The 10,644-nt window shown below is 36.2% G+C and overlaps 1 protein-coding gene across 2 annotated transcripts in view; it reads right to left on the minus strand.

The window, feature by feature from the left end:
- LOC106880132 (protein C12orf4 homolog) overlaps window positions 1-10,644 on the minus strand; it is a 148,527-nt gene that overhangs the window by 16,603 nt on the left and 121,280 nt on the right. For both annotated transcript variants that reach the window (XM_014929955.2, XM_014929954.2), the window contains 3 exons: window positions 10,003-10,127; window positions 8,699-8,805; window positions 7,918-8,002 (listed from right to left, as the gene is read on the minus strand). In XM_014929955.2, coding sequence (XP_014785441.1) covers window positions 7,918-8,002; window positions 8,699-8,805; window positions 10,003-10,127 — 317 coding nt within the window. The remainder of the gene's footprint in view (window positions 1-7,917; window positions 8,003-8,698; window positions 8,806-10,002; window positions 10,128-10,644) is intronic.

The raw sequence follows: 10,644 nt of genomic DNA on the forward strand, positions 1-10,644 counted from the left end.
AAATGTCCCAGACTCAGAAGAAATACTACAAATCTTTTTTCTGATGCCAGCCCACCATTCTATGGATGATCCATAAGCCTTCTATTATCTTGCAAAGCTGAGTTCAAATATCTACAAAGAGATTAATTGAAAGAGGTTTCAGTCCCACCATGCCAATTTGCTCTATAAAATTTCACATCGTTTCCTTTATAGTCTAAGCATCAACTCACCAATTCTGTTTACTGACCAGAGAAACATGTTAACCAATACAGATCAAGAAAGTCAAATCAGTATTTGAATTTACTCTACACACACACACACACACATTCATGCCTGTATGTATGTAAATACAAATCAAAACCAATAACCCAAATCAACTGTTTACCAGAGGTTTACATCACCCTGATCCAACAAACAACTAAATGTCAGTCAAATACTACACTGATACATTTACTCAGTCTTTTAGCCTTTAGTTTATTGAATGAATGAATGAAATAAGAAAGGAAGGAATAAAGGAATATGCTCAGCCTCATGGGTGACGCTTGGGGGCCTCAGGCACAACTACCACTCCTTGTCACATATTGTGGTCTCAAACACTCTGCCAGGGCCCACCCCATTCAGTTCTTTATATCACCACTCCATTTTCTTCTCTGTCATTTGAAAGCCTGTTTTCCATCCACCAGCTATTGAGGATGTAGACACAAAAATTCTGGACCTTCATAATGAGACCAAAATATTGCAATTTTTACCATCTGACCATCATCACTAACTTTTCTTCTGCACCCAATTCCTCCAGAGTTAAAGCATTCATTTGACAGGTCACCCAACTGATTTGCAGTGTTCAACAGTAACACATCATAGTTTATTAGGGAGCTTAAATGTAATATTTATACAGAATATGTTGGTTCGGTTGACTCACATAGTCACCAACATCACTATCATCAATTTTAAATATAACATAATTCACAGGAGACCAGCGTATGCAACACCATTTAGTGCTACATACATTACCAAGTGAAGTTATTAATACTCAAATGAGTTTTTTTTAATTATTGTCTCAGAAATTCCATATTTTTTCACAAATGAGATTTTAAACAGTTTGAGTGAAAACAAAGTACCCCTAAACTGAACAGATGTATATGTGATCATATCATAGAAGCAGCATATAAAGAAAATTAAACTATAGAACTATAGAAATATTACAAAAGCTTGTTTAAAACAGGTACACAGCTTGTAAACCACATGCATTACCAAATCAGCTAATATTTCTACATAGTAAGGTGGCAAGCTGGCAGAAATGTTAGCACACCATCTGACTTTACGTTATGAGTTCAAATTCTGCCAAAGTCAACTTTGCTTTTGGGGTTGATAAATTAAGTACCAGGTGTGTGCTGGGTCGATCTAACTGACTGCCCCCCCTTCCCCAAAAATTTCGGGCCTTGTGCCTAGAGTAGTAAAGAATATTTCTACAAAGTTAGATATGTTTTTGCAGGATATTGGAGACAAGTGGCATTGCTTGTATGACAGTGATGCTCTCGACTATCACATGATGACCACACACACGTGCACACACAAACATGTACACACACACACATACACAAAACAGTTTCTGTTTTCAAAATCTACTCACAAGGCTTCTGTCAGCCTGAAGCTATAGAAGAAATTTACCTTGCCCAAAGAGCCATGCGGTGGGACTGAACCTAGAACCATATGGTGGGAAGCAAACTTCTTAACCAGAGCCATGCCTGCATCTCATGTTCTCCATATGATGCATGAGTATGTATTAACAAAATTTAAACCTTTTAGTAATTATAATATGTCATTGAAAATTCTCTTGATATTTACAAGTCTGCATGCTCTAAACCAAAAGAAAAAAAAAAAAAAAAGAGTCCGAAACATTTCTGAGCACAAAGACCATTAAAATTAAAGTGATCATTAGATGGGACTGTAATCATTGTTGAAAAGTCTCAATTAGACATTTGGACTCATCCACCAAACCATTCTTATTTCTGTTCTCTTCACAATTATAATAGCCTCTATTCCTTGAAGATGGATGGGTGCAGGACAGTTTTCTTCAGATATTCCTATGCTACTTGCTTCTCTTCCTCACATCACTTTCTCATGTTCATCTTCATTTCTCCTCCAGGCCCTGTACTAATCACTATCTCCAGTTCTTTATTCCCAGAACATTAACCCTCTAGAATTCTCTCCCTGCTCATCATGTCTTTCCCACAGGTATTGACTTTCAAAGGTTCAAGACAAACATTTATGAAACAAATTTCACCAGGCTAGGAGGGCCAGCAAAAGCCCTTTTTTCTAGACTGAACAATTAAAACAAAACAAAAAAGAATACCATTCACAGTCATCTACATTTTGTTCAGTCTTGATAATCCCAACAAACTAAAGGCAGTATCCTTTCCTAGTTACACAAACATGTCATTCGATACAATATTGCAAAACCAGCAAACAGTAATAAAATATTTTATTTTAAGAAAAAAAATTTTGTCTATGGAACACAAGAAATAGGACAGTGGTTTCATAAGGAAATAAAATAATAGTTGCTTATAAGAAGGCTCAATGTAGCTTCCATACAAAGGGTATTTTTTAGTAGAAGTCAAATGGGTACTGTTTTCAGTTGGCATTCAAAAATGATTGATGAAGTAAACATAGTTAAGATAATATGATACATATGACATATACTTTGACATTTGTTGTAGGAAATCCTGAAGGTCAGTAACACAAAATGCGCCAGAATGTGCAATGTTAGCATACAAGGAAGAAAAACAAAACAAAAAAACAATTCTGTGAGTGTATATATATATATATATATATATATATATGTGTGTGTTTGTGGTGTACATATATGTTATATATATGAATAAATAAACATAAATAAGATATATGTACATATGTCTGCACAGATACACATGCACACATGCATACACACACACACACACACACATATATATATATATATATACACACACATACATACACATGTAGACAATACAGGTTTTACATGTATGTATGTATATGTATATACACATCATCATTTTTACATCCACTTCTCCATGCTTCCACAGGCCAGACAAAATATGTTGAGGCAGATTTTCTATGGTTTGACGCCCTTTCTGTCATTAACCTTCACCTGTTTCCAAGTAAGGTGATATTGCCCCATGGCCTGATGGAAAGTTGAAAACAAAGGACACTGCTTGCATGATGGTGATGCCTGTTTACAACTATCACGCGATGTCAAGGCAAGAAGACAGTAAACACACAAGCACACACCTGTACAGACATATGTATGTTTGTGCATACATGCAACATATATATGGCCATGTCGTGAGTTTGGAAGGGAACAAGTACATAACAAAGACCCAATCACTAAATGTGAATGGAGCATGTGAAGAGGAAGATCAAGGAAGATGTGGGACGAAGTAATAAAGAACGACTTCCAGATGTTGAGTCTCATGGAGGAGATGACAAAAGACTGAGATCAATGGCATTTGTGGAGGCTCCAAAAGCATACTATTTATACCAATGCCCCTGCACCTAATCTGTCCCTGATGTGTTTCTTTCTCACAACTTATTTTCCTAACACCCATCCCTCTATCACTCTTCTGACTATGGCACTAACCATTCAGCTGCTGTAATTATTTGAGAGCAGAGCTGCACATATTTCATCCTCCACCTTTTTTGTCCCCTTACTCACCCTCTCTGGAACCACCTTATTTTTGTCTACCGAACACCTCTTTAATCTCCACTTTTCTTGTACACCCTCTCATCCTACCAATGACATCCTCCATTACCTATGTTCACTTGCCAATAATTCCACCCCTATGTACCTCTGACCTCATCCTTGGCACTGTGGATCTCTCACATATCACTAACACTTCACATCGCCTGTGGTACCTCCTAATGCCTCTACCATCTCTCCCCTGTTATTCACAAGTCACCACACCACTTGCATTCATCATTCACTGCATTCCCCTCCATCTCTGCCCATCTGCCACTTTCTTTTCACACTATCACAAACTTACCCATTCACCCTGTCGACTTTGCTTATATTCAAATTCCTGTTACTCCTCTTCACCACCATCTTCTCCCTCTTTACAAGTGAGGTAGCCATGTATCTCCTCCACTGCAAGACACCAGTTCCTGCCCCACTAGCATACTTTAACTTCTGATCACCAGGCATAATGTTGCCTTCTTCAATACTATATCCATCTCAGTAAAGGGGGCTTGTCTTATGAGTTACTTGGTGACTTCACCAGTGTTGATACCAGGTAAAAAGCACCCAGTACACTCCGTGAAGTGGTTAGTGTTAGGAAGGATGTCAAAGCAGACATTGAAGCTTGATACAATCTTGTGGCATATCAGCTCCTGTCAAACCATTCAATCCATGCCAGCATGGAAAGTGGATGTAAAAGGATAGTGATATATATATATATATATATATATATATATATGATATGATATGACTGGCTTCTATCAGTTTCCATCGACCAAATCTACTCAAAAGGTTTTGGTCAGCCTGGGGTTATAGCAGAAAGCACTCGTCTAAGAGTCACACAGTGGGACTGAACCCAGAACTATGTGGTTGAGAAGCAAACTTCTTACAACACAGCCATGCCTGCACCTATACATACATATATATATATGTATATATAAATCTTTAGTTAAATATATTCAATGAGAATATTATATACTGAATTTATATTGAGTGCTCTATTGTATCAAAGTATTAATACTATTAAAATATTTATGTATTTAATACGAGCGATTATACATAGTGTGTGTGTGTGTGCGCGTGCATGCCCCACCTCACTGTTTTGACATTTCATGGTGGTTGTAAATGAGTATCTCCATCATACAACTGAACTGACCCATTCATTTTCAAACTTCTGTGAGAAAATTCTGGCCATAGGAAGATATTATCTTCCTTGGAAAGAACGGAGGGTTGGTGACAGGAAGAGCATCTTGTCTGCCCCCAACAAGTTCCATCTGACCTATGCAAACATAGAAAAGTCAAAATTAACATGATGGTGGTGATAATAGATGCGCACACTTACACACATGATGCACATCATTATCATCATTTTAACATCTATTTTTCCATGCTTGCATGTGTTGGATGGAACTTGATGAGGCAGATTTTATGCAGCCAGATAGTTTCCTTACCACCAATCCTCATCTGTTTCTAAGGTGAAAAGGTGAAGGTTGGAGGCAGGTTGGGCTTCTTTCAATTTCCACCTACTACATCCACTCATGAGCCTTTGAGGCCACAGTAGAAGATACGGATCTATTTTAAAACGGGGGCCACATTTTTCATTAATGTTTTACGTAGTGTTTTTGGTACGGAAAGACTTTCAAACTTCGTATACTTATCTATTTTGTGTTATAGAACAGAAAAATATTTTTGTATTCGAATTTATTTCATGTAAAAAATTGTCTTATTTCGATAATTTCAACCAATCACTGACAAGTATTCAGTTGTTTATATTTACTCCTTTGGCTGATTAAGCGATGTAAAGCGTATTTAATCTCCATACCTTCGTTTTATTTGCTTTAACCTTAACCCTAACCCTACGGTTAGGGTTAGGGTTAATTGTTTCAGAATCGTTTGTTTATGTAGTCGGCACTTAATGTATATCGGCTGAATGGACGTCAGTGATTGGTTGAAATTACAGAAATACGACAACTTTAACATGGAATAACTTATGGATTTCTTTTTTTTAAAAGAAGACTAAGAGAAAAAGATGTTTTATATGACACATTCTACCAGTGTTCCAAGTTTCAAAGTGTTTTGTTAATGAAAAATGTGGCCCCCATTTTAAAAAAGATCCGAAGATACTTGCCCAAGGTAACAGGAATTGAGACAGAAATCAAAAGGGAACCAAACAGTCATTAAAAGGGTGTGTGAGTGTATTTATGTTTGTTTAAAGCATTGAGAAATTTGAAAATACATGAAAATGAAGCTCATAATATATCAAGTAAAAGTACCCCTTAGATAGGAAAAGAGGACAGAATCACCAATAATTGAACCATATGTCTATTTAATACCAGATCACCACAACACCATTATGCCAAGAGAGAAGCTAGGTTTCCTTGGTGTAATGGTATACTGTCTGTGGTATAATAAGAGGCCAGCACTACTAGAGAGAGAGAGAGAGAGAAAATCTACCCCAAGTAACTCTAACAGAGGGACCAGCTATTCAAATTGAAGCAGTCTGGTAAATAAAGTGATTAAGGATACAAAGGCTGGAAATGCAGCTGGATCATCGGAGATGGTTGCTGAGATGCTTAAAACATCTGCAGAAATAAAGTATGCCTTTCATCCTTTCGGGGTCGATTAAATAAGTACCAGTTACGCACTGGGGTCGATATAATCGACTTAATTCATTTGTCTGTCCTTGTTTGTCCCCTCTATGTGTAGCCCCTTGTGGGCAGTAAATAAGTAAGAAATAAAGTATGAGCTAGTCACTCAACTAGTCAATCAGGTAATACAAGGTATCATGCCCAATGGCTAGAATAGCAGCATCGTTGTAGACTGTTACAAAAGTAAAGGAGATGCACCAGATAGAAGAAAGGGATATCAAACTGTTGAACCAAAGAGCAAATTTGATTATTAACAGGATTAACCTGGATGAGATGCTGTTTTGACTTTATGCCAACAATGGCATCAAATGCTAAATAAGCCTCTACATCTAGCATTAGTAAGGGTGTGAGTGTTGGTGATAGAAAGGGCATCCAGTTAGAGGAAATCAAATTCCATCTGACCCATATAGGCATGGAAAAAATAGATGTTAAAATGATGATGATGAATATATATACATATATGAGTTAAGCCTACCACTAGTTTCATGAGAGAAATCACTTAACAACAATTATCAAGCCTACAACATGGAACATCAGGAGTTGTTTCTATTTTGGATTAAAACTAAGGAGGAGATGAACTCCAATGTTCCATGTGGTAGGCTTGACAATTGTTAAAGTATTTCTTTCTGAACATGAAAGCAAGGGTAGCCTTAACCCATAAATAAAGAATTGTTATCCCCCAATGCTGTGTTGAGCACTCATTCTCATTGTTCAATATTAACGTGTGCGTGTGTGTGTGTGTATATATATATAGAGAGAGCCTATTCCTATTTACCTCAGATTACTTATATAAGCCTTCTTTCACCCCCACCTACATCATGAGGAAAACAGTTATCATTTAATGTTCACTTTTCCATGCTTGCATGGATTAAGTGGAATTTGTTGAGGTAGATTTTCTATGACTCGGTACCCTTCCTGTTGCCAACACTAACTTGTTTCCAAGCAAGGTAATATTTTCTCATAGTTGGACATGATTTTCATGGGACTGGAAATGAACATTACCTATATGATGGTGATGCTTGTTTATAGCCATCACGTGATGTCAAGACAAGGGTGTACACACACACAAGTGCACATGGCGGGCTTCTTTCAGTTTCCATCAACCATATCCACTTATTAGGCTTTGGTCAACCTGAGGATATAGTAGAAGTCACTTGCCCAAGGTACCCTACAGTGGAACTGAACCTAATAACACATGGTTGGGAAGCAAGCTTCTTAACCATATAGCCATACTCGCATCTATAGTGTATCTAAGACTACATTTATTCATTGTGTTGTTCTTTTATTTTAAACAGCAAGGTGTACCTTGAATAAGATATAGTTGCTCTCTTGTCTCATTACTTAGATGTTGGATATTAGCTGTGACAAACAGAAACCTCCTTCTCATAGATTTCATTTATGAAATCAGAACAAAACACTAACCTTTATAAGTACCACAAGGGTCTGAAGACATTTAAATTACATTTGTATTTAACAATTAAACAATGCTAAAATATGAGTGAGTGAAAACTTAGATTTTTCAGTTTCAGATTACAATAAAGAAAGGAAATAACAGCTTACCCAACAGTATGGGGTTTATGACGACAGAGATCAAGAATATCTGTACACACAAGCCTCAAGTTGTGTGTTGTCTTCATTTGTGCCCCTGTACAAAGACAGTAATAGAAACAGAGAGCATTAAAATCTTGCAACTGAAAAGATATATATCATATTTTTGTTTCAAAAATCATCAATCCACCATTTTATCACACATCAAATTTATCACAAACGACCTCAATTCAATTTATCGCCTGAATCAAAACTTCAGAAAATATTTAACAATTCAAGCTCCATTCATTTATATCACATCATAAAATCGTAAACAAATATGTTCCTATGTTTACATACTAATTTATCTAATTTTCTTAAATTTAGTCATTTGTTTTAACATTACAAGAGTTGTTTCCCTTTAATATCTAGCCGTTTAATTCTGAGACGATTTAAGTATAAAATTCATATCTTTAAAGTTAATTTGATATTTGTTTTCTAATTCTAGGTCTGAATGAAATGTATCAGCAAATATATTTGCATCAAATCTAGTATGTTACAATCCCATGTCAATCTATACAGCGTTTAATACCATCACCTTGTCTATGGGTGCCTTTAACGGAATCCACACAAGCATTCAGATCAGCTCTCTAGTGTGAGGATAACCTTCTCCTTTCCTCTCAAAAGTCTCAAAGGCCCAGTAGAGAGTCTCAGGCATTGTATAACCCACTGACTAAAAGATTAAAAAAAAACACTAAAAAAAAAATGAAATGAAAAATAGGAAGATATTTGAGAAGAAAATTAGTTTGCCTACCTAGGTGAATGGTGAAACTTTCTTCTAACCGAATTCGTGACCGTCCGATTCTTTCATCTTCTTCTGCTTCAGGCAGTGCTGAGGCAGTCATGGCCCGCACACGACGACTAACAAAAGAAAAATGTAAACACTTACTTAGATTTTTTTCTTGTTTAATGCCAGCATAAATGAATTTAGATATGAATTTGTATGTTTATAGAAATTTGTACATAAGACCTTGGCATGGGCACAATCAAATGATTGGTGCTACATAAAAGACTATGTGTATATATTTGACTCAGTTCATGGACTTCTTGTTTCTTTATCACATATCAAGTAAATTTATCACAAACAATCAGGATTTAATTAACGTCTGAATCAAAGCTTCAGAAAATATTTAACAATTCAAGCTCCATCCACTTATATCACATCATAAAATGAAATGGCAAATAAATACGATATGTTCCTATGTTTACATACTAATTAATTGAATATCTGTATCACCGATAATTTGGTCTCTCATATGCAAAGTGAGTAAGCACTCATCAAATGGACTCCCTAGTAACTAAATTTTATTTATCTTAAACATGCCAGCTACATTAAAACAATAATTAGTATTAACACATTTAATGCAAGAATCATCAAAAAGCTAACAAGAAATAATTGTGCAATGAGGACAAAAGTCAAATGACTAATATTGTTATAATTACTATATGAAGTACGGGGAACAACTCCAGACATATTTTGGTTTTATTACGACCCCCATCAGGTCTTCCTATGAACCCATCTGGTAAAATTATTAGTGACAGACAAAATGCTTTGTGTTAGTTACATTTTGAATCAAGATTTTACTCAATCAACTTTGCATTTCTTCATTTCAGAGTTTAAATAAAATCTTATCAGTCAAGTTCTGAAATTGAGGTATATCTGACTGTTACTTCTCACCAATTTTCTGGTCCCATGCCTATGTAAGAAATCTGAGTGGTAGGTGACAATAACTCTGAATTAGAACTGACTTGGGTCATCTAACCTATGCTGGCATGGAGAATGGATGATGATGACAATGAAGGTGATGATAATGACGATGACAATTATTCTAGTTGCTGTTGTTAATGGTAGTGGTGGTGATAATGGTGACACTTTGTCTGTAAGAACCAACACTCAGATATCAGACTTCATAGCCCATTCATTGTGCTTAATCTGTTACTGATGAGAAAATAAACCTGGTGCAGTCTCATTACAGTGGGCATCATGCAGAAAGCACACAAATCAAGAGTGGCATACAAGAATATAGTGGTGATCAAATATACAAGAAAAGTCCTTACACTGGATGGGGAGATCCTACAGTGGCTTGTGTGTCTTCATGAACCTTCATGACCCAGTTTCTGTATTCACGTTTCTGTGTTTCATGTCGATTAGATAGTTCACTAGCCCATTTACTGTTCACAACCTGTTTTAAATAGAAACAGATTAACATATGTATGTAGGTATATATCATCATCATCATCATCATCCTAATTTAATATCTTTCATCAGTAATATAGATGTGTAGTCTCTATGAACGACAGTCAGAGATTTTGAAGTTTGGCATATACAGTGATATCATGTTCTGTTCATGAATTGAGGGTGTTATAAAATTGCTTCCTCGATACAGGGAATGATCGAGTATTTTGTAATGTTAAAAGCAGAACTGAATTTATAGGTACAGGGCAAAAAGAGCAATTACAACCCCCACCATCACCACCAGGACTCTTTGCCCCTAGCCCTCTTGCTTGAGGTAAGTTTGATGAATTTGAGGTATGCTTTATTACAATTTTTAAAGCTATAGTGGAAGACACTTGCCCAAGGTGCTGTGCAGTGGAGCTGAACTTGGAACCATGTGGTTGGGAAGTAAGCTTCTTACCACATAGCCATTCCAGCACCTAAGTCCTGTGGCTATGTGTGTATATATATATATATATATATAT

The sequence above is a fragment of the Octopus bimaculoides genome, chromosome 2 (assembly GCF_001194135.2).
Source record: "Octopus bimaculoides isolate UCB-OBI-ISO-001 chromosome 2, ASM119413v2, whole genome shotgun sequence".
Lineage (NCBI taxonomy): Eukaryota > Metazoa > Mollusca > Cephalopoda > Octopoda > Octopodidae > Octopus > Octopus bimaculoides.